Source organism: Periophthalmus magnuspinnatus, chromosome 23 (genome assembly GCF_009829125.3).
Source record: "Periophthalmus magnuspinnatus isolate fPerMag1 chromosome 23, fPerMag1.2.pri, whole genome shotgun sequence".
NCBI classification, from domain to species: Eukaryota; Metazoa; Chordata; class Actinopteri; order Gobiiformes; family Gobiidae; genus Periophthalmus; species Periophthalmus magnuspinnatus.
In genome coordinates this window covers 14898539-14923381 of record NC_047148.1, presented here as the reverse complement: position 1 = coordinate 14923381, position 24843 = coordinate 14898539, and the positions used below count along the sequence as shown (strand labels likewise).

The window sequence follows — 24843 nt, the reverse complement described above, 5'->3', positions numbered from 1 at the left end:
GAATCAGACTTTCTGAAATAGACAGCTCCAGGTGTCTCCATTTCAGAATGTCAGCAAGAATATTACGATTTCAAAGTTAATTGGGGGAAAATTTTGATCTGTATTGCAGATACATGAGCTGCATTATCCATTGCGTGGGCTAATAATAATCTCATACAGCTAAAGCCTTCCACACAGAGTAATTTCATGCATGCAGAAAGAAGTGCAGTGCATTCACCACTGCTGTTGGTTGAGGCTGCTGAATGTGTGTGATGATGAGTCACATATCTGTAGAGTAGGATGTTTTCAAAAGCCTCATGCTCTCTCTCTCTCTTGACACATAATGCAGCCTCTGACATATGCAGCTGCTGATGCGTGTTTGTGTGTTTGTGAATACATTGACGGCTTTTTGACAGTAATCTTCCAAACAGTTGAAAAGGGACAGAATTACAACATGATAATGATGATGATAAAAATAAAAACATGTACCGTCGTGCTTCCTAATCTATTTTATTTAGCCTATCGAACAGTATTTTGCTTTTCTTTTTTCCCCCCATAGTCTTCTTGAAATGATCTGTGTGCAACTTCATTCTTATAATGCCAAATCATTAGCCTAAGTGACTGTGGATTACTGAACATGTAAATGTATTTATTTATTGGAAAGAGACCAGGAATATTGTCTTCTTTATATCACAGTGCGTTTGATTATTCCTTTGTCTATTTAAATCTTAAAATAAATTATATTTTATATATTCAAAAAGACGTCGTATAAAAAGATTTTTTTTTTCCCTGCTGACCTTCGACCCCACCGCAGTCCAGCTCCTAACCCCGCCCCTCTGCAGAGAGTCGGGAGCTCCATTCAAACCAAACACACCAAACTCCGCGCCCTAGGATGCGACAGTCGCTTTAAAAGAACCTAAGGCGGCTGAGACACCAGAAGGTGCAAAGACAGTTGTTTCATCGCTCCGTTCGCAACGACAAAAGAAACCAACATCTAGCAGAAGAAACAGGCTCCTAGCAGTAAGCAGCGGAATAAACTCTGAGAGCGCAGTGCTAGCAGAAGGCTAAAAGCTAAAAGCAACCGACATGGCGAGCGCCTCTTACCACATCTCCAACTTACTGGAGAAAATGACGTCCAGCGACAAGGATTTCAGGTAAAATTAAAGGGCAATTTGAACAATTTATATCATATGTGCAATGATGCTCAAGTTTCGTAATTTCTGCACATACCGAGGTTAGACGCCTGTCAGGCCTAGGATTGTCATGCTAACAGCAAGCCACCTGTCTGCTCACCGCCACATCGTTAGCCTGACAACGTTTGTTGCCTGATCACAACAGCATGCACTGTGCTTGACAGCAGGTTTAATATTTTCCTTAGCATTCATTAAATCTGTAAAACATTGCCACGCATTTGCACTGTCGTTTGTATACCAGGTTGTCTCAGAAGCGCAGCAAGTTTCTGCTAATGGGTTAGCTAAAACCAGAATCAACTTGTGTCATGCCGCAAGCTAGTGAGTGAGTGACATGCTACATGCTACAGTATTTGTGTTAGTACTCATCACATATGACTTATATTTTATACCTTTAACCCCACAGCAGTTGTGTTTAAAAAGGCACAATCACTGTTGATGTACTTTATTATTTTAGGAGTGTGGTGGTTGTAAAGGCATGTAAACACACAAGGATATGTCAACACCAGCTTGCCTTCTCTCCGTAATTAGTAAAAAACAAAACAAAAAAATCAAATTCATAAATGAAAATGTGATTTTACTTTTGAGCATTGGTTTAATGTTGTGTAATTGTGCTGCAGATGTCTTATAACTCGTAAAAAAAAACTACTGTCCCTATGTTAACTTTACTCATTTATATCAACCTTACAAAATATTGTTATTGTATAGTCAAATATCTATGAGGTAGGGTTGCAGTTTTTTAGTCGATTTATTTGTTTATGGTTTTAGTCGACTGAAAAATTATTATAATATGCCGCACCACGCACCCTTTTAGTTGACAATGCAGTGGCCATGTCTTAAGTTGACTGAATAATTTTTATCTTGAATAATATTAACAACTTAAACACTAAATATTTTAGGTTCATGGCCACAAATGACCTGATGACAGAACTTCAAAAAGATTCAATCAAACTGGATGATGACAGTGAAAGGAAGGTGAGTGTCAAATAATGCAAATGTGTACAAACTGTATTTTATCCAGGTTATATTATTGTCTAATGCCTTTGTATTTGTAGGTAGTCAGAATGATTCTCAAATTGCTTGAAGATAAGAATGGAGAGGTTCAGAATCTTGCTGTGAAATGGTAAAGTTGCAAAGCCACGTGTCAGATTCACGTTTATGGTGACATATATTCTTCAGGTTTATACCTCTAATGTTTGATGTCTGTTTTTTAGCCTTGGGCCATTGGTCAGTAAGGTGAAAGAGTACCAAGTGGAAACCATTGTGGATACTCTGTGCACAAATATGCTGTCTGACAAAGAACAACTCAGAGATATTTCATCCATCGGACTTAAAACTGTGATTGGAGAGTTGCCCCCTGCATCCAGCGGTAAGCACTCCTACATACATGGTGATGATTTTTGATGTGTGTCCTACACATAGTGCTCAGTGAACATGGGCTTACCAGGCACCGTAAACAATTTCTGGCTGCAGGCAAAAAATATTCACTTCAGATATGTAGAGATACAAATCATACATGATATAAAACTTGTATTTTGGTTGCCTGATTATAAAAGAAAACATCAGGCTTAGAAGAGCATATAGTGGTACATAAAATATTTCTCAAATCAAAATGGTGTGGACAGTATAGAACAAAATGAAACTCGTCCTACACCACACCCAGGTCACACAGAATGCAGAGTCGCTCTTCAGGGATACCTTCATTATATGAAATACAATTACTACTGTAATGTATAGTTGGACAACATAAGCATTTATATTGTCATACAAAAATACATAAATTATTTTCCAACCATTCTCACACTTCATTCTCTCCTTTCCTGTCCTTTAGCTATACATAGGTTGTGTGAGTGTGTACATAAGTGGCTGTCACTGCAAGAACGCTGTAGGCGTTAATTATGAACTAATGTGCTGTATAACTTTTTGAAATGCACCACAAGGTTTTCAGTGTTTGCGGACTAGTTATTTATTCAAACTGAAGGTTCACCTCCATTCAAATGTTAAAAACTGAGGTAAATATCTGCCCAACAACAGTATACATATTTTGGGTACTAAATTATTCACTGCAGCGATAAATATAAACATGCCACATTCAATTTAAAACAATGCACTCAGGCTTTTGAATAGCGCATTTAACAGTATAATCATTCATTTTATTAAAATGACAATGTACCACATTTTTTTAAAAAGGTTCTGCATTAGCAGCAAGTGTATGTAAGAAAATAACAGGCCGTCTGACAAGTGCTATTGCCAAACAAGAAGATGTCTCAGTTCAACTAGAAGCTCTCGACATCATGGCTGATATGCTGTGCAGGTATCTTTTTCGATATGTTCATATTTTAACACTTAAAAAATGTATGCACATCCTGTATTTTTTGTGCATGTAGATGCCAAATATTTAAAGTTGTTTTTCTTTTAGACAGGGGGGGTTGTTAGTGAATTTTCATCCTTCTATCCTGAGTTGTCTGCTGCCTCAACTGACCTCTCCAAGACTTGCTGTCAGAAAGGTTTGTTTGCTTACCTTGTTTTGTAAGCTTGTAGCAAATAAGTTTTGAGCAATCTAACAATTGGATAATTTACAACAATTCAACTTGATGCAATGTTTATACACACAATAGAGAACAATTATGGCTCTGGGTCACCTGGTGATGTCTTGTGGAAATCTGGTGTTTATTGACCTTATTGAACACCTTCTCACTGAACTTGGGAGGAATGACAACATGTCGACCACCAGGACATACATTCAGTGTACAGCTGCGATCAGCAGACAGGCTGGGCACAGAATTGGTAATATACAAAATGTGATAAAAACTTGAAACTTGCCTTCTCAACATACACTTGTTTTTATGCAGGGGAGTATCTGGAGAAGATCATCCCACTTGTAGTAAAGTTTTGTAATGTTGATGATGATGAACTTCGAGAGTACTGCATACAAGCTTTTGAATCTTTTGTCCGAAGGTAATACACCTGATAGTTAGACTTTCTTTAGAATATTAGAAAAATCTGTTTTATGTTTGTTGTCCCAAAGGTGTCCTAAAGAAGTTTACCCACACGTTCCTACCATCATCTCCATCTGCTTGCGTTACCTAACCTATGATCCAAATTACAATTTTGATGATGAAGATGAAGATGACAATGCTATGGATGCAGAGCAAAATGATGAAGATTATCAAGGTATATAAATGTAAATTATTGGAGGTGCTCCTTTCATTTGGAACATAACCAGTTAACGTAATACAATAACAGGCTATTTATTCTCAGCAGAGCAATTCCAAAGGCACACAGAGCAGTTGCACACAAAAAAAGTTTCACTCTAATGAGATGTATCTTGAAAACAAATTTGAAGAAAAAGCAAATCATTTTCCTGTTTGTTCTGCAGGCAGTGATGATGAGTACAGTGATGATGATGACATGAGCTGGAAAGTGCGACGAGCTGCGGCCAAATGTTTAGATGCAGTTGTTTCCACTCGTCATGAGATGTTACCAGAGTTTTACCGCTCTGTGTCTCCTGCACTTGTCTGTCGCTTCAAGGTTACCCATTGTATTTATGTCAATACTTCAATAAACCTATCATGGGGATTATTTCTAATGTGTAATTACTAACAGTGTGATTTCTAATATTTGCCACAATATTTGACTTGAATTTTATTCAGTTTGTTGATTGCTGTCTTCAGGAAAGAGAGGAGAATGTGAAGGCAGATGTTTTCCACGCCTATCTTTCATTGCTTAAGCAGACAAGACCAGCTCAAAGCTGGTTGGCGGATCCCGATGCCATGGAGCAGGGGGAGACACCTCTGACGATGCTACAAAGTCAGGTATCATTTGATTAAAAAAACTTGCAAAAAGTTCTTAAATCATTTAAAAAAAAAACATCTATGAGTGAAACTTAAGACTTAAAATGTCTAAATCCACTTCTCTGCAGGTTCCTATGATTGTAAAAGCACTTCATAAACAGCTGAAAGAGAAAAGCGTCAAAACCCGTCAATGTTGTTTTAACATGCTGACAGAGTTGGTGAATGTTTTGCCAGGAGCCCTGACCCAACACATCCCAGTACTTATACCAGGTTATTAAACAATTATAACTTTATTTTAAAAAAGCATAGACATATTACGGCTAAATAACGCTTTCCACCAATTAGTACTGATCGAAAATAACAAATTACTAGTTGTTTATTCCTACCCATAACTCAATGAAAACATGTATCTTTGCAGGCATAATTTTTTCTTTGAATGATAAGTCGAGCAGCTCCAATCTGAAAATTGACGCATTGGCCTGTCTCTACGTCATCATGGTAACACATCCTGCTCACGCCTTCCACGCTCATGTCCCTGCCCTGGTCCCACCAGTTGTCGCCTGTGTCGGAGATCCGTTTTATAAAATAACCTCAGAAGCACTTCTTGTCACTCAGCAGCTTGTAAAGGTGGGTATCCTGCATTTTTTTTTATTTCAATAAATTTCAGAAAAACGTGGCTCCATATTTAAAGCAGGGCTTCAAGTAACAATTTATCATCGTGATCGACTAGTCAGAGATTACATCTCATATTCTTATTCAGCTTATTATTTCTACTGTACATTGAGATAGTTATTTGAGATAAGAAATTGTTAATTCTGTTGCCATTTTGATTTAATACCACCGTCTTTGTTATAAAAATTCTTTTGCATCTGTGTAGATCAGATAACGATTAGCAATTTATTAAAATAGAATTACAATTATTTTGATAATCGATTAATCCATATTATGCCGATTAATTGTAGCCCTACTTTAAACTATGAGTTGACACAAATACTGAAATAAAATTACATGTTTCTGTATTGTTTATTTACAGGTAATTCGACCTTTAGAAAACTATTCAGAAGGCTCTGATAGCTTTGACCCTTCCCCTTACATCAATGACTTGTTCACTTGTACAATTAAACGCCTAAAAGCTGCTGACATTGACCAAGAGGTTAAAGAACGAGCCATCTCTTGTATGGGGCAGATCATCTGTAATCTGGGTAAGAAAGTCTCATTGGCGAAGAATTGTGTGATTTTTGTTGGTGAGTACTGACTCTTAATCTGGACACATAGGTGACCGTCTCCCTGCGGAGCTTCCTGGGACTTTATTGATCTTCTTGGAACGTCTGAAAAATGAAATTACTCGGCTTACAACTGTTAAAGGTGTGTTTCTCTTTTGGGAGACCTGTTTACAATGTATTTAGATTTTATAGTTAATTTATTTTTCACTGGCTTATCTCACTATTTTCAGCTCTAACTCTGATTGCTGGATCACCACTGAAAATTGATTTGAGACCGGTTCTACCAGACGCTGTTCCTATTCTTGCTTCATTCCTACGGAAAAACCAGCGAGCCTTAAAGCTTTGCACACTTGCAGCACTTGACATTCTGCTGAGAAACTACAGGTAAACCCACACTGGCTAGTCTTCTCTTGTGCCTCCTGCCTCTTTTCCCAGATCATGGTGCCACCTGTCTGTATGTTTTGTGCAGCTCGGCCGTTACTCCTGTCATGGTGGATGCCGTGTTGGCAGAACTTCCACCTCTGATTTCTGAGAGTGACATGCATGTGTCACAGATGGCTCTAAGCTTCCTGTCCACGCTAGCAGTGACTCACCCGTCTTCTTTGGGGCAGTTGAGTGGGGGTAACATAATGCAACAGCTCATCACTCTAGTTAGATCCCCACTTCTGCAAGGTGGTGCCCTTGCAGCCATGTTGGACTTTTATCAGGTATAATCATTTTTCATAACATAGCTGTCCGCCCTCTTATTTTATTGTAACTGTATTTTTCTTGTTTTTAGGCCCTTGTGTCCACTGACACTCCTGGTCTTGGTTATATGGACTTGCTCAGGATGTTAACTGGTCCAGTATACTCCCAGAGCACAGCTCTTCCTCATAAACAGGCATACTGCTCTATTGCCAAATGTGTGGCTGCACTGACAAGGGCTTGCCCCACAGAAGGACCTGCTGTGGTTGGGCAGTTCATTCAGGTAACAAATTTTGTTTAATTAGTATTGATGGAAAGACTGTCTATGTTTTAATTGTCTCCTATGGTCTTAGGATGTCAAAAATAGCCGCTCTACTGATTCTATCAGATTGCTTGCTCTTTTGTCATTGGGTGAAGTTGGACACCATGTAGACCTCAGCAGCCAACCAGAGCTCAAGACTGTAATTCTGGATGCTTTCTCTTCTTCAAGTGAAGAGGTAACCACCTTTTTAGATGCAATTTTGCTATTAAAGTTAAACTTAGAAAAAAACATTTAGACTGATAATCACAACTTTTTGGTCAATTAGGTAAAGTCTGCAGCTTCCTATGCATTGGGCAGCATTGCTGTGGGAAACCTTCCAGAGTATTTGCCTTTTGTATTACAAGAGATCTCCTCCTCCAAAAGACAATATCTATTGCTTCACTCACTGAAGGAGATAATCAGTAAGATGGACTGTAAGCACATTTAGTGTGATAAAAGGGAATAATTTGAACTTGTTTTTGTTTTAGGTTCAGCATCAGTGTCTGGTCTAAAGCCATATGTGGAATCTGTTTGGTCTCTATTGCTTAAACACTGCGAGTGTCAAGAGGAAGGAACAAGGAACGTTGTAGCAGAATGTTTGGGCAAATTGACCTTAATTGATCCTGAAACTCTCCTCCCACGCCTCAAAGGATACTTGTTATCTGGTAAAATACCTTAAAACATACCCCTGAATGATGACAGTAGTGATGTAGAGGAGTAATCTTGTACACCTTTACACACTTATAGGTTCATCATATGCCAGGAGCTCGGTGGTAACAGCAGTAAAATTCACCATCTCTGATCAGCCACAACCTATTGACCCACTTCTGAAAAACTGCATAGGTAACACAGCATATGCTGTAAAATACAGGTTCCCAAACCTGTATATTATGTGTTGAATCAATGCACACATATGTATAGCCATATTTATTGTTTGCTCAATCCTCCAGTACTGCCATTGTGCCTTTGGGCAAGAAACCTAATCTGCTGTGATTCTAGTGACTGTGTGCACTAGTGTATGAAAGTACACAGTAGTGTTAATTGTTCTTTGATGTTAAGCATTAACTGGATGTGTAAATGGGCACTCTTGTAGAGGGTTATTATGTACAATGGTCATTTCTGTTATAAAATATAACACTAATATGGAGGAGGAACATTTTTAGAATGTAAAAAAGAGTGCTTTTTAATATCCATGTCAGGATTTCATTCATTTTATTTTTATTTATTGTTTTCCCCCACAGGTGATTTCCTAAAGACGCTGGAGGATCCGGATTTGAACGTGCGACGTGTTGCTCTTGTCACATTTAATTCTGCCGCGCACAATAAACCTAGCTTAATCAGAGAGCTGCTGGACTCAGTTTTGCCACAACTGTATAATGAGACCAAAGTCAGAAAGGAGCTGATACGAGAGGTCTGAAATAAGTTTGAATGATATTATTAACTTTATTTTTTTTTCAGGATTTCACAACTGTTTCTTTCCATGTAGGTGGAGATGGGTCCATTTAAACACACGGTGGATGATGGTTTAGACCTGAGAAAGGCTGCGTTTGAGTGCATGTACACCCTGTTGGACTCCTGCTTGGACCGGATAGACATCTTCACTTTCCTCAACCATGTAGAGGATGGTTTGAAGGATCACTATGATATCAAGGTATGAACCCAGTGTGTCTAATGGTTATCTATCTCTATCCATTACTATTTACAGCTCGTGTATCACATGAAATGAATGTGGGGCTTTTTAAAAAAACAGTGCAAAGGACTAAAACACAACATTGCAAATTGCTGTCTGCAGAGGTGAGACTAAGGCACTTTGGGGAAAGTCTGGTTTTAGTGCTGTCTCTGACCCAATACTTCCAAAAAGGCAGCTCTGCAGAGTTTGAACTTCTAACTTGTATTGATGGCCTCTGCAAAACTATGGTCTCTTGCTTGCTTTTCTACTTGACAAACATGGCATTGCTTTCCATTACAACTGAGTCATTAGCAATTTCTTGAGTGAAATTCTCATTGTGTAAATGCTGCACATTGTACAGAAGTGACCTGAGCACAGTGACAATAAGCTTCTGTAGAACAATGACTTCAGGGGAGAACTTATTGACAGGTTTACAACACTCTTTAGATGGATTATTGTGTTTTTGGGTTGAGTTTGGCTCATATGTTCCCCCTCCAGTCCCCCTGACTATAATTGCACTCTCATTCATTGCACTGGCTATATTTTGTAAATGAGATTTGTAGTTTGTTTTTACCATACAATGACATTTACACATTCAAAATAATTATGTACAGTATATGCATATTTCTTTTATACACACAATATTTATGTAATTATTGTGCTGAAAAACATGCAGGCTTGCATCTCTGCAAAGCTGACTGTTCCTTTGGCTATAATCTTCCACAGCATGGCATGAAGCATATCTATCCCAATAGAGAATGTCACAAAGTGTAAAATGTCTATTTCCATGGAATCATGGAGGTGACGAGCAACCTCCATAAAGTTACATACTGTACCTATGACTGTTTTGTCTTCTAGATGCTGACATTCCTTATGCTGGCCAGATTGTCCTCTCTTTGCCCCAGTGCTGTTCTTCAGAGATTGGACCGACTAGTTGAACCTCTGAGAGCTACCTGCACCACAAAGGTGACCATCAAGCCGCAACATTAGTAATTATCTACATCCATTTTGTAGAACTAGTTAAGAGTTTGATTTTTTTTTTTTTTTTTCTCAAGGTGAAGGCAAACTCTGTGAAGCAAGAATTTGAGAAGCAGGACGAGTTGAAGCGGTCAGCCATGCGAGCTGTAGTTGCACTGCTAACAATCCCAGAGGCTGAAAAGTCCCCCCTCATGTCAGAGTTCCAGTCGCAGATCTCATCCAATCAGGAGCTGGCTGCCATCTTTGACTCAATTCAGAGGGACTCCAGCTCAGCCAATATGGAGTCCATGGACACCAGCTAAAGAGATGGACATTTCCATGATGCAAAGATAGCACCATCAAGCTGTTGGAGCTTCAAACATGCAGCACGTTTCCATAACAGGATGCAGACACGCACAGACACACACATAGATACTTATAGTGACACACTCTCCTAGTGATCGTTCCATGATGCATTCAGTGAAATCCACTGTTATGAATGAAAGGAAGACGACTTCTCTTATGGACTAACTATTATAAGATAGAACAAAATGATTATTCCAGAAACACATTCTAAGGCTTGGAAACTTTCACTTTTTTTAGTTTTCTTTACAAAGCCATCTGAATGGCCAACTTTATAACTTTTTTTTCCATAACATTCAGAGGGACCCCACTATAACTGATTTGACTGGCTGCTGCTTAGTGACTGACAGTAGCTGAATTATCCAAACTGACCAAGAAAATGGGGGCTAGGTGCCCGAGGCTGTGGTGACTGGTGACCAATGGGAGGTGGGCTTGCTGTTTGTTGTGGTTGATGTAAGCAGCCAGTAGGATGCTTGGGATAACATTGGTGGCAGTTTTACTGTTTGTGGACCAATCAGTTTCTTTATTACCCCTAAGTTAATAGATCTTCCATCAGTCCCTTAATACTGGGAAAGAAGAAAAGAGCTGTCATTAGACCAGGTCTTTATGGACCAGATGTGACCAGACCATTCTTTTATACTGTGTTGCTGTTGTCATAGTAATACAGTTATAAAGTAGGCCACATCATTTTGTATTGAACACAAACTTGCAACATTCTGGGCAGTGTTTGTTTCTGTCCTAGTGGACTTAACTGAGTATATTTGGGTGTAATGTTTTAGAAAAATACACAAAATCTGGTTTAGTCTGGTCAGAAGAATTAACTGTTTTTTGCCCAAGAAAAATAAAAGTCCATTTCTGCCTGCCTTCATATCATGACTTATTTTTTGTGTGTGTTTGGGGTTTAACTTCAACAGTTACTATTGATACACTTGTAGGCACCAGGCTTACAGATTGTAGTTAGCCTAATATAGATCAAATGTGATTTACAATGTTAAATTAGGCTAACTTGTGCTTTGTGTGGAGGTCCTTACTTGTCTCTGATTGAATATTTTCAGTAGGCGGAAAAGAACAAATGCAACAAATGGGGCTCATTTATGGGGTCTCCTAGCAACAGCTTTGTTAATGAGTTTGTGTTACAGCAGGCATTGAGCTTGGGTGAACATTGACATGCTGATTGATCTCTTTGAAGCTGACTAATTTATTCTCAGGTTCTTGCTGATGTTGAGATTTCATTTTTGTTACCGTTTGTGTTGGTCAGATCATAAAGAAAATGAACAATCATGCCTAAGCATGAGCTGAGTATTAAATGAAGGAATTGCATTTATTGTACTGATTAGAGACTTAAAATGTTCAATTGCCTTGTCAAATTCTTGATTTTATCTGGAAGTATACATATATAGGCATGTCTACTGCTCAGACAGAAAATTTTCTTCGTTAGAAACGTTTAAATGATTTAATTATTAATTATACTGTTCAAAAAGATGTACATGGCAAGGTCTACAAAAACATTTGGGTTCTTAATTAAGTATCAAACATGTTTAAATTACTAGAGTTTATGAATGTATGCAGGAGAACAATTATGTCTTTGAGGGGAAGTTGTTTGGGTGGGGGGCAGCTATTCTGGGTGACTCCTTCCTGTTCGGGTGTGGCTTCAGAGAAACTGCAGCACCTCCAGCCCTGAGGTCCACTCACAAGCTCTAACATGCTCCTGCTATGTGAGTGCAGGGGAGCAAAGCATTTTATCACATTAATCTGGAGATTTAGGCTTCACTTTTCAGACTCAGAAGTTACTCTGACCTTTGACCTAAAGAAAGAGAAATGCACAAAGCATCATTCTACTTTTCAAGATATTTTTAAAGGACTGCATAACAACTGGCTACCACTCGAGTTACACCCCAGACATATTTAAATAAAGAATTTTCCCCCTTAATAAGTCTGACTGAAAGGTGAGCCACCAAAGTCACCAACTGTATAGGTCATAAACTGTATAATTCATTCCTGTATTACATTTGCAAATGACAGTATTATCACTAACCAGCATGACCAATAAGCCAACACAGACCACATTATAAAGAAATTTTAGTGATTGTTCTCTGAAAAAGAAGTACTCATACGTTCAAACAGCGTCTAAATGTGCAACTAAAGCAGTTTTAAAGAGATGGTGTAAAAGTGCTGTGTGAGGAGGAAGATGTTACAAGTTACAATAACATGTTTGGGAAAATAAATCGGGCATGTAGCCTATGTAATCGTCTCTAGTCCAGTAAAGCATTGAAGATATATATCCTTTTTCAGACTTAATATGAAAGGAAGCATCGTCATATAAAGTCATAATATTTTTGGTCCGTTGGGATTTTATTTTGAAAGTGAACCCGGAAGTGCGCGTGTATTCTACCGGTTGACCACGGTTGGCCGCAGAGAGCAGCGGCAGCAGGAGGGAGCGGCTCTCTGGTAGAGCGACATTCACTCAGTGTGGAGAGAGTGCGTAGCGGCGAGGACGGGTGGATGTCTTGTAAGTATTGCTTTATTTGTTCAATTGGTCCCTTCCCTTTCTTTTTGATGACTTTGTTTGTCCATCACGGAGAGGCCGATCTACCGTGGGCCTAACGGGCTGTGATGCTGGCCAGCAGACAGCCCCAGACCCGGAGAGAGGCCGGTACGAGTGGGGCTGGGTTTGCGGAAGCGATCGTGGGCTAACGGAGGAACAGACAGTACGTCGGCCTTGTTGACAGTACGCTTCATTAATGGAGATGGCAGCGTAAATGTGTGGTTTTGTTAGCGCTAAAGGGCCGTGTGTCTGCACATGAGTCCAGGAGAGCGTGCCTCTGTGTGCACTTTGTGTCCAGGTCCGTCAGTGCGCTGTGCTCTCTGTTGGCTCACTAAAATGTCTTGTTGAGAGGCAAAGACATAGGGAACTCTAGCTACTCGAAAGAAAACATTGTTAGGAGTTGAAAGTTACTTGTAAATGAGTGATTACCTCCGGAGTTATTCTACACGGCATGGCCTTGTCCGTGCAGCCCTCCGTCTGTAAAGAAGTGAGGCATGGCTTTATGTCGCTGCTGTAGCCCACTGTCAGCAACAAGCGCATTTACGGAGTAGGATATTGACAGGCCCCACCTAGATCTAGTTGACTAAGGGATATGAGAGCCCGTCCAACTTTACATCAGTAGATTAACATTGCACTGCTTTTGGGTCACTAGAAATGCTAGCCGGACCTTCTTGGCTGAAAAGGGAAGTTTCAAAAGTAGGGTAAAACAATACAACACAATAAGCAGTAGAGTGCTTTACCCATAGTCCCTCATCTCATAGTCCCATTTACCTGGCAGTACATCCTAATAGAGAAAAGTGAGCGTGACTGAGCACAGCTGCACAATCTTGAAAGACAGTGATGTAGAAATAATCTTGTTATAATTCGTGTGTTCATATCATGTTACCCTAGAATATATTGTGATATTTGATTTGTCAAAAACGAGCACTATAGAACTACTTATACAGTAGGCTTACTTGTTACTGCGAAAGCTCATTATTAATAAGCTATGTGGTAATCTTTGACTTCCTCATAATCCTTTAAGAATTTCTAAAATTAAAGAATTTCTTTTAAAAAAGCTATTGAGAAATACACATTTTTAGAATTTAAAAATAAGATTTAAAAAAAAAAAAAGAGCCAACACTACTAGGTCTGGGTGACCTGTTGCTGTTAGTTACAGCAGTGCATATTCATTTACAGAAATGGGTCAAGTTTATATCTGAGGGAGATCACAGGGTGATTCATTCAATGAGCCTCACTTTTTTTTCTGCAGGTGGTATCTTTTTGCACAGTGTTCAACTCGTCTGGACTTGTCATCTTAACTTCTCCATGCATACACTGCTGTTCAATACATAAAAAAGAAACAGCTAAGGGTGTTTTAGTGATAGGGTTGGTAATACATTGAAGCTGATGTTAATATTTTAACCTCACTCCGCCCACACACTTATCTCATCTCTACGGTAACCTGACAGACTCAAAGAGCATGTTGTGAGCGCATGTGTCGTGTTGCCTCTTGTTTCTGCAGAAACAGCACAGTTAGGCATGGCCGGTATGTACAAACTCACATGCACATATTTTTGATGAGGGCACGGCAACAGTAACCAGGAAGACATGATGTTGTGACATCACCAGCAGCTGCGGGGTCACATGACTATTGTGTTTATTAACTCCCCAGCTGCTACTCCATGTGTAATTATTACCTTCAAATGAGAAAGAGGAAGTTTAACAGGCTTAGTGTAAAAAAGGGTGGTTCTTACATAAATCCTCTTTTCTTTCTTCTCTTGCAGGAGACAGATAGTCAGGATGCGTGAATACAAGCTGGTTGTGTTGGGATCAGGAGGCGTTGGGAAGTCAGCTCTGGTAAGAGAAAAAAGACAGTATATGTCTGTAATATTACTATCATAACATGATTATGATCCATGTAGTACAGATTTGTTGCCAATATTAGGTCGGTTATAGAAAGAAATGTTTTAAACAAGAGGTTTGATTTGCATATATTGTGTACATGAATGATGTGGATAATTCTGCAGCACCACAAACATCAAAATCAAATTATTTATTGTAATTCTGACACTGTTTAATACTACTTCATAATAATTGTACCTTAACTAGCCTTAAAAATGCTTTAACGAATACTTAATTCATAATGAACAAATACTTGATTATTTTATGATTCAGGCTTAGCAACTATTTAAGAGGTTATGGTTGGGAGTTAGGATACTAATTTATAACCTGGCTCATGCCAGATTGGTATTTGTGTCTTTCTGAATTGAGTTCTACACATTATCAATCTGGGATGGCTTTTGCTGAAAGTGATTGGAAAATGAGGAATGTCATGACGATTATTTGAATCTGACAGGTTGAAGCGTCACAACAGTGGAACAAGATGAAAAATCAAACGTTTGTTACAGTACAGACATCTTCCTTGTTCACAAATGCATAAAGTGCTTATCTTCTGCATATTTTTCACAAGCAAAATAGTCTGTATTGACGCCAAAATAAGCTGAAGTACGTCTGTCGGCGTCGCAATATTTGTTTTGGTACGCCTTTTTGTTTTAGTACGCTTGAGCGCTTCACCTTTGGCTTTCACATAAACCTCAATGCTGCTCTGTGATCGGTACTTCAACCACCTGTTGGGCCCTATCCATGGCCTTATCAAACCAGCTGGAGCACGCCAAGATGGATTCTCGTGAGTTTGTTAACTCACAAATATCATGAAAATCTATCTTGCTGTGCAAGGTTAAATTAATTTAATAGCCTGAATATTTCTTAATAAAATATTTGTTCATTATGAATTAAGTCTTTGTTCATGCTGTATTATGGCATGAATAAGTGTAGTTATTAAGTGTTAGCCAATGTCCCAAGTCTAGAACGGCATCTGTAACACAACCAATACTGTATTGCATGTGGTCATCCTTGGCTAAGGGTTCACCCTTAGCAAAGCCAAAGGATTACTTTAAAAGGTGACCTTTTAAAAAGTTTTTGAATGTTCTGTAGGCTAAGTGTCATGAAATACAAAAGAAATGCAGAATGGTTATCTCAGAGTAGTTTTATGTTTTATATGCAAATATCATGTCAGTAAATGCATATTGTGTTGTCCAATGTTAATTCCAAAAGCCCCACAAACACACCAGTACAGTCACGGCGTACAGGTAAGGTGGGGAGAGTGTCTTTTCTAATGGCACCACAGCAGTATGTTGTCTGTTGCATCCATGTTATCAGTCCCTTACTACTGAAATGTATTTAGATCTGACAAAAGGCAAATTGTACAAATATAAAAAAGCAAATTGTGCATAATGGCGGACTTAACCCCTATCAAATGCACTGGAGACTGATGTAGTAGGGTTGCACTGCAAAAGCTTGTTGTTATGTACTTAAAAACTGAGCAATATAAGAATGTAAAGAACTAAAACTTAATAAAACATGCTTGCAATAGTCATTATCTGAACATAAACAATACCAACTATCAGTAATCCCCTTTTAACACAAAAATTGTATTCTGAATTCTGCTCCAAAAACATGCTTTTACTGACAGTGGACTGGCTGTAAAGCTCTCAATTAATTAGACCCAAACCAATTAAAATTGTTTATTACTGAATATCCATTTTCTTATAAAATATGAGTTATTGCCCAGCCCTAGAACAACCCTTGCTTTGTATTGTACTTTAAGTTTTGACTACTTACATGCACAAAAGGAGCACTATCTCTATACAAAATAATGGAGATATGTCAGTGTGTCACATTAATTCCAATCTAATGACTTTCAATAGAGGACAGAACAGAGCACCATTAACACTACTGCCCTATTTCCCTTATCTCACTGCCTCTCTCTCTCTCTTTTCTTTCTCTTTCTCTCTCTATCTCTCTCCCTTTCTCTTTCTCTGTTGTTCTCTCTCTCTCTCTCTCTCTCTCTCTCTCTCTCTCTCTCTCTCTCTCTCTCTCTCTCTCTCTCTCTCTCTCTCTCTCTCTCTCTCTCTCTCGTCTCTCTCTCTCTCTCTCTCTCTCTCCTCTCTCTCTCTCTCTCTCTCTCTCTCTCATCTCTCTCTCTCTCTCTCTCTCTCTCTCTCTCTCTCTCTCTCTCTCTCTCTCTCTCTCTCTCTCTCTCTCTCTCTCTCTCTCTCTCTCTCTCTCTCTCTCTCTCTCTCTCTCTCTCTCTCTCTCTCTCTCTCTCTCTCTCTGCGTGTTTGTCCATCCAGACTGTCCAGTTTGTTCAGGGAATCTTTGTGGAGAAATATGACCCAACGATAGAAGATTCATATAGGAAGGTAAGCTGTTTGCAGTTTCAAGTTGTGCTTTACATGATCTATTTATTATGTATCAAAGGCCCGCATGTTTTTATACTGTTGTAATTATAATTATTTTTAAATTATCTGTGTCGAACTTCACGGACTGAGTGTTACAACCTAGTTATTTGTGGTAATACTGGCTTGTCAAAACCTGACCTTGTGGTCAAATGGGCTGATGGCACAGATTGGCAGCCTCACTTTCGTCAGTCTGCCCCAGGACACTATATAAATCCATCCATCCATTTTCTTCCGCTTATCCGGGGGCAGCAGTCTAAGCAGGGACTCCCAGACTTCCCTCACCCCAGACACGTCCTCCAGCTCTTTCGGTGGGACCTCAAGGTGTTCCCAGGCTAGCCGAGAGACATAGTCCCTCCAGCGTGTCCTGGGTTTTTTCCCCGGGGCCTCCTCCCAGTGGGACATGCCCAAAACACCTCCCTAGGGAGGCGTCCAGGAGGCATCCTAAGCAGATGCCCGAGCCACCTCAGCTGACTCCTCTCGACGTGTAGGAGCAGCAGCTCTACTCCGAGCTCCTCCCGTGTGACTCAGTTCCTCACCCTATCCCTAAGGGTGCGCCCAGCCACTCTGTGGAGGAAACCCATTTGGCCACTTGTATCCGCGATCTTGTCCTTTCGGTTATTACCCAGAGCTCATGACCATAGGTGAGGGTAGCAACGTAGATTGACCGGTAAATCGAGAGATTTGCCTTTGGACTTAACTCCTTCTTTACCACAACATACAACAACTATATAAATCTAATTTATTATTGTTATTTGCAGCGCTTCTATATATCTAGACAAAATGCTAAAGCCATGCTGCATTTGGACATAATTCTACATAAGGTTATGGTAAAACTAAAATGGCGCTCATACTGTGACAGAATAAACGAGCTAAAATAGTACAGATGTTTGCTATTGTTTGATTTGTTAACAGATGTGATGTTATTAGTCTATGGATCTAAATGAACCTAATCTTGCCTTGTTTCAGCAAGTTGAGGTTGATGGGCAGCAGTGTATGTTGGAAATCCTTGACACAGCTGGAACAGTAAGAAGATTTGACCTAAATATATTAAAACAAATAATCACTGGTTGCATTTATTTAATGTAACTCACCACCACATATCTGTGTGCTTGTTTTTAGGAGCAGTTCACTGCGATGAGAGACTTGTACATGAAAAACGGTCAGGGCTTTGCCCTGGTTTACTCCATCACAGCTCAGTCAACCTTTAATGACCTCCAGGATCTTCGAGAACAGATTCTTAGAGTGAAAGATACAGAGGATGTAAGTGCTAGCCCAAAAAAGTAATAATATTATGTAGTGGTCTTCATGATAGTGGACATCAAATTGAGACTTAAAGTTAATAGTACTATATGAAGATGCCGTTTTCTTTTACTTTAGGTTCCCATGATCCTAGTTGGTAATAAATGTGACCTGGAGGAGGAGCGAGTGGTCGCCAAAGAGTCTGGCCTGGGCCTTGCTCGCCAGTGGAACTCCTGTGCTTTTCTGGAGACCTCAGCCAAGAGCAAGATCAATGTCAACGAGGTAGGCAAACACATACTGTTTATGACTTTCTCTATCAGTATGAGATTAAATTTAAGTCAAATGTTTGACCTATATTTTAATAGTAACGGCATATAATCAGAGTATATGCCGTTAGAAGTATGTAAAAAGTAAGTGTAGTTGTAACTTCTTTTTCTGCTTAAAAAATATTTTTAAATATAATACCACACCAGTTCAAATGGCTGTTGGCAGCACCAACATGGGAATGACCTCACCATCCCACAATAGCTTCACTATAAATGCAAGATTAAACAGTTGTCCTGATAGAGATTTGTAGCCTATTATGCTTGTTTTGGTGAACATTTCAATGAATGTGGATTCTGTGCTTCTATAGGTCTTCTATGACCTTGTGCGCCAGATAAACAGAAAAAGTCCAGCACCTGGAAAAACTCGCAAAAAGTCCACCTGTCAACTTCTCTAATGATGAAGTAGGTCTTCAACATGGTTATAAAGAGGGGGAAAAATAATTTCAACTTGAAGCAAAACACACATTTTGTTTTGCAGCTTTGGTGTACTTGACCAACAAGTCATGGGATATCTTCCAACTGGCCATGTTTCTCAACACATTTCATCATCAAGATCAGCCACCACTGACCTGTATGTGAACAGTGGCTTCTCTTCCAGCCTCACCCTGCAACTAACAAGACACTGCTGCCTTGGAAACATTTAAACCAAAACTTCAAAAGACTGGCTGCTTTGATGGCAATGTTAATGAGGGTTCTACCTGTTGCACGTCAGTGTAAAACAACTGCCTGAAAAGATAACCACATTTGCCACAATGCTCTTTGGATGGCCACTTTAAGCCTGGAGTTGCCTATCGCTTTTATTTTGAATGTTTCTTTTTGTGTCTTTTACTTTATTTTTAACAATGCAGAGCCATTCTCACACTGTCCACTACCGTCCACATTCATTATGGCTGACTTTTAGTGTGGTTATAGTGTAACCTGTGGATGTGTGTGTTGTGATTATCATTTTAGTGGATCTAATTACTATATGTTGAAAATTTTAAAGTCATCTATTATTTCATTTTTTGTATTTTCTTATTGTGTTTTGATAAGGTGGGTGTATAAGACTGCAACAGAGCATCGGTATTTGCTCCCTGTGCTAAATATTGATTAATTTCTGTTATTGTTTAGTTACTCAATATATATTTAATTGTTTTAAAATACAAGCATTTATGGAAGATATGGCATATTTCATTTTTGCAAGTATTGTCCTCGGGAGGTATGCGTTGACTGAATTCCTTTGGTAGCATTTCAACAGTAGATAAAGGAGTTCATCACCAAACGTTATGCTATGTAAATGAATGGTCCTATACTGGCGATGTTGGCATAAAACATGAATTTTTTTTTCAGCAGAGCCTTGGCAGTATTTGGGTAAAAATATTTGTTCCAATTTAGTGTAATATTTTCAGTGTGCTATTTTTACAAACCAATTTGTAAAAGTGCAAAAAACAAAAAACAAAAACATAAAAAATATATACTAAAGGTGTTATTTTATTGAGAAGAATAACTTCTTGCAATGGGTGATATGTGTTAACAGCTCGCTGATTTCTGTGACAGAGAATAAAGTGCGTGTTGCACAGTGAGCTGCACCGGGTGTGCTGTAGGGGGCGACATGTTGCCTTTGAACAGCGACCTCAAGCTGCTCCACTGTAAATGATGTGTAAGAATAAAGCTGTTCATACATTTATACAGTGATCCTTTAAAGCTTGTGACGTTACACAGCACAGGCGTCATTTTGTTTTTTATTTTACTAATAACAAAGCATCAACTATTAACAATAATATTACACCAACTATTAACAGAAATTATATAACAATCGGTGTGACTGTTTTGTAAATCTCTTAATAAACTCACATTTTTAGTTATATAAATCAAATTATTTTTGTCTAGTTTGGAAGCTTTAACTTGGAGATGGCAGTATTTTGTATTATATATGCAATTTAAGACATTACCAACTGGAAACTACCAAATGCAATGTATTACACTTTAAATTTCAGACTCAAAATGTGCCATCTTTCTGGGAAACAAAATTCACTCATGTTTTATTGTGTTGCTTTTATGTACATTTTTTGTTTACGTTAAGATACTCCCAGCATTCAATTATGTACATCACACTCATTTAGAGAGAGAGATGTACAAGTAGTAGCTTGTGATGGTGGAAGTGGCCAATGTGAGAACTGTAGTGCACAGTGTTGAAATAGAAATAATAGACTAGGGTTGTGCAAACTCTTTTAATCAAGGGCCACATTTTGAAACATATAGCCAACGAAGGAGAGACAAGTTAATAGATCATTGGTATGGGTGCACATAGCAGAGGGTAGCTCTATTCCACTTAAGGCTATGTAATCTTACTCTCAGGTCTATTCCATATCAAAGTATTTGTTACTGAGGTTTCAAATGGTAAAAGATTATTAAACTTGCAGTTGGCCCCCGAGTCATTTGGACAGCTCTGCAATAGGCATTAATAATGGAGTAATGGAGGACACTTAAGGCAAAGGGTGAAGTGGAGCAATAGGAAACTGGGTGTAGCCATAGAGTATCAAAATCATACTCATATTTGTGTGTATCAGAGTGTGTTTGGAAATAAATGCATCTTGCCAATTTAAATGAATAGGTGTAAATACATATACTTAGGCTACAGGGCAAATTTCTGATGGACAATAGATAGAGAAATACAGAAATATTGGTTTATCATTGTATCCACAGATGTATTATCACAGATCGTACTTTTATGATGAAATCTACTTTTATGCAATTTGGAGGCTAAAACATATTTGTCCATTTACCTCTTAAACTTTTTTCCTGGAGTGTTTCACAGTATAGCATTAAACAGATCTCTCGTGGGCGTAATCAGTTTCTAAAAACATGCACAGGTCTCTCTCCACAGACCTGACTTGTAAGTTAGCTTGGAGGCATTACCTGCTTGGCTCCATGGAAATAAATAGGTTTTATGCAAGAACCTACTGTATCATTCCCGGCAAAGCATTAACACTTCCATGAGGAGAAGCAGGTGGCACATTTAATAAAAGAAGGGCACATGTCATAAAATAAGTTCATATTGTTCCAAACTGTTTTAAATCTCTTTAGATAATACCATGTGACTGACAGTAAACACGCATGCGCAGTGTGGGCTGCTATGGTAACGGAGTCAGCTTGGAACAAAGACGGAAGCGATAGCATGCTTATCGGAAATGTATTCAAATATTATTTTATTTACAACAAACATACATAACAGCCACCATAACCTGCAATGACAAATACATTATTTGAAGGTTTCCCAGTAATGTGAAGAAGGCATGAAAGTTCATTTCAAGGTAATTTTTGACTTGGTATGTTAGCATTATTGTTAGCAATAAGTTTCTGTACAAACAAAGTTTATTTATACGTGAACACAGACGCTCAAGTCGATAAAGTCATGATCAGGGTTTATGTTTTGTTTATTTTGGAAAATTGTTCCATCGTACAGAACCGCAGAGTCAGGTTGATTATAGTCAAGGGATTTAGTTAATCCACCACTCATACCAATGGCGAGGCTAAAAGGTAACATATGTGCCAGGATCTGAAGAATCAATGCAATGCAGATGTCTCTTTTTGTCAGACCGAATACCAGAGAAGTTACAGGTCCAGAAGTGTCTCTCCCCAGCGCTCTGCACCGTTGGCTGGCCTTCGTTCTGAGGAAATGGGTAAGTTGTCAATGATTCACAAATTAAAAAAATAAATACATCTTTAATCAGCCAATACTTCTACCATCCCATTCTTTACTCCATACTTTTTCATCTTTTAGAAAGCTTCAAATCATAGTAGAACTAATGATTGAACTGAGACTTCTTTAAAACTTTGTACCTCAGGTATCAGTAGAGAACCATGCCTCCAAAGACGAAAGAAGTTTTACTTCCACTGCCCACCTCGATCATGTGGCACACCACATAAAACTTTAAATGAGCCTGTCATTGATGCACACCTATTCAAGACCCCAGCTGGTAAAAAAGTCCATTCTTATATGTCAGAATTCCAAGACAGAATTTGTCTTCATATTTTCTGTTTAGTGTAGCCTAAAAATATGTAGAAATTTTGAATAACTTGGAACTATGTGTAACTCTCCACATGTGCTCACAAACAAACAATAAACCAAAACAGCAGCACTTTCACCGGCTAAACCGGACCCTCCACTTGAACCACAGCCTACTGAAAAAAACATGGACACTGAGAAGCCCGGTACCATCAGTCTTTTTTTTTTTTTTAAATCTCATTCTATTTTTTATTTTATTTTTATTTTTTTTAAACTTTCTAGTGATTGTTTTCATATTGATTAGAAACAAGTGGCCAGTTTGTTAAGAAGTCCCAACAGCATAGCAGCAATTCACCAGCACTCTTAAATCCACAGGAGGACCCCTCAACTTATAATGTGAGGCACTTGAAATTTAAGTACATAAAGATTAAATAAAATCATTTTGGTTCTTAAATGTATGCATTTTTTTAGCATGCACTACGTAGAAAAGCTGGACTCGGGGTATCAGCACAAAGATCTGATCGGCACAAAACAGAGTATAACAGACAGTTTGCCCTAAAGACAGCAGCTCCTTCACCCACATTAACTGCACATGAGGTAAGAGAACATTAAAATGTTCTTTTTAATGGTGTCTTAGTGTCTTTGCTGATGGCAATATACTATTGATACACGCTTTATTTGCCATATTATTGTATTTTGTACCTGTTGTACCCGGCAGGCTCTCTACTCCAGTCACAGTACTGTCCCACCATTTAAAAAGCACCCGATTTCCATGGATACTGAGTACCAGCGTAGTTTTCAGGGCCTGGCCCCGCCCACAAGTTCCCACTTTCGGAGAAACCTCGAGCATGAACGAACTCCGTTGTTCCACACACAAGTGGTTAGTATACACAACACATATGAATACAGTATGGAAAGAGTTATGATTTATGAATGGTGAGACCATGGACCTACATTATGTCAGAATTATTCAGCCATGAATTTCTGTGTCTGCTTATAATATATTTATAAAAGAGGAAAAGCAAAAATGCGCCCAAGAACAAACTTTGTCTGAAATGTGAATCACCAAGCCCAGAAATCAAGGTCAAGAGGCAACAGTCGTCTCCAAAACCAATGTCTCCTGACCATGCCCTCTCAAAGTTAAAGAAAAACAGGTGTGTCCTTGGAGAAGCATGTTCCTATTATTTAAATGTGTTTTAATTCAAAATATTTGTGTTCAGGGTGTTGACAGAATATGAATCCAGGTTTTGTTGCCCTCTTAGGCGTATCCCAGAAGAAATTGATGCTACGAGCCACACACCGCTGGTCAGTTACAATACAACCTGACATCATAGCTGTTAAGTTCGGATACACACTGGATACAAATTTATGTATTTACCATTTAAAATGTGATAAAAAAAAAAAAAAAATGTCTGACTGCTGTAAAATGCGTTGGTGGGCTTTGTACTCACATCTCACTACTGCGTATTACTAATGGAAACCATCCAAACCAAAAAACCCACAAAGCTTCATTTCAGAGAAGTTTACGTGCTTTAGTCACATAACGGTCACAGTTAAGTTCCTGCCAATGGAAATTTGACTGACACTTTATCCTACATCATGGAGCTTAATCTGCATTCTTTTACATCTTTTTGATATTGTTTAATGACAAAAAAAAAAAAAAAAAGTATACAATGGAAAATTGTATATATTAAACCACATATATTGAAGATGAAACATAATACTATCTACTACCTACTAAATTTCATGTTAAAAGTATTGTTTATAGATATATCTATTAGTGGCAAAAAGTGAATTGGGTTAATGCGTTATCATATTTTACACAAAAGGTTACATAGAAACATTTATAGATGTATATATCACATACCAATATTTATGTGAACATATAATGTGCTTTGCAGTGCTGTATGATGTGGTCAGATTTACAGCTCATGCCTGGTTTTTGGTTTTGGTTCAAAGAGACGGGGGTTCCTTTGAAATCGCTGCAGGGTTTATCCAGGTCTAGGTCAACCTCAGGTTGCTGGAACTGATTGATCAGAATCAACTTGAACAACATTATCAAACAATCCAACACAGATACCAGTGATTTTACATTATTACCTCAGACAATGAACTCTCCATGTGTAAATACTAAATGTGGGATGTTATTCCCTTTATTCAGGCACATACCAACACATTTCGACCTTTATGTGGGCTTTATCAGGGCAGGCAGTGAACTAAATGTCTTTACCTTGTGATTGTTCAGATTAAGGAGCTGAGGGAGCAAGCTCTGTCATATCGCCGCAGAGCTTGGGGTACTAAT

The 24843-nt window shown here is 38.6% G+C and overlaps 3 protein-coding genes across 6 annotated transcripts in view; all 3 read left to right on the top strand.

Annotated features, from left to right (window-relative positions):
- Positions 1-803: 803 nt before the first annotated feature.
- On the top strand, positions 804-11028 carry cand1 (cullin-associated and neddylation-dissociated 1). The gene is made up of 26 exons (XM_033989915.2): positions 804-1133; positions 2069-2144; positions 2225-2292; positions 2384-2538; positions 3360-3483; positions 3589-3676; positions 3788-3956; positions 4022-4127; positions 4198-4343; positions 4549-4700; positions 4844-4984; positions 5092-5233; positions 5382-5590; positions 5997-6165; positions 6239-6328; positions 6417-6570; positions 6656-6893; positions 6965-7153; positions 7224-7367; positions 7458-7593; positions 7660-7836; positions 7919-8014; positions 8413-8582; positions 8658-8822; positions 9699-9806; positions 9896-11028. The coding sequence occupies exons 1-26, from the start codon at positions 1066-1068 to the stop codon at positions 10118-10120; spliced, it is 3705 nt and encodes a 1234-aa protein (XP_033845806.1). The 5' UTR covers positions 804-1065; the 3' UTR covers positions 10121-11028.
- Positions 11029-12539: 1511 nt separating this feature from the next.
- LOC117391960 (ras-related protein Rap-1b) lies at positions 12540-20189 on the top strand. Of its 3 annotated transcripts, XM_055231698.1 has the most exons (9): positions 12566-12669; positions 12744-12868; positions 14472-14544; positions 16881-16949; positions 17955-18011; positions 18108-18248; positions 18366-18509; positions 18862-18955; positions 19032-20189. In XM_055231698.1, exons 3-8 carry the CDS (start codon positions 14488-14490, stop codon positions 18946-18948), a joined length of 555 nt encoding a protein of 184 aa, XP_055087673.1. In that variant the 5' UTR covers positions 12566-12669; positions 12744-12868; positions 14472-14487; the 3' UTR covers positions 18949-18955; positions 19032-20189. The 3 variants fall into 3 exon arrangements, with proteins under 3 accessions (XP_055087674.1, XP_055087675.1, XP_055087673.1); XM_055231699.1 differs by lacking the exon at positions 12744-12868 and having other exon boundaries at positions 12540-12669; XM_055231700.1 differs by lacking the exon at positions 12744-12868 and having other exon boundaries at positions 12559-12669; positions 18862-18951; positions 19029-20189.
- Positions 20190-21673: 1484 nt separating this feature from the next.
- Positions 21674-24843, top strand: part of mdm1 (Mdm1 nuclear protein) — a 6044-nt gene continuing 2874 nt past the window's right edge. Inside the window, exons 1-10 of one of the 2 annotated variants that reach the window (XM_055231695.1) lie at positions 21674-21846; positions 22131-22215; positions 22381-22512; positions 22670-22747; positions 22846-22937; positions 23013-23138; positions 23260-23421; positions 23556-23695; positions 23762-23846; positions 24787-24843. The exon at positions 24787-24843 is cut by the window's right edge and continues 179 nt beyond it. In XM_055231695.1, the coding sequence (XP_055087670.1) occupies positions 21829-21846; positions 22131-22215; positions 22381-22512; positions 22670-22747; positions 22846-22937; positions 23013-23138; positions 23260-23421; positions 23556-23695; positions 23762-23846; positions 24787-24843 (975 nt within the window). In that variant the 5' untranslated portion in view covers positions 21674-21828. The remainder of the gene's footprint in view (positions 21847-22130; positions 22216-22380; positions 22513-22669; positions 22748-22845; positions 22938-23012; positions 23139-23259; positions 23422-23555; positions 23696-23761; positions 23847-24786) is intronic. The other variant, XM_055231696.1, reaches the window with a different exon arrangement.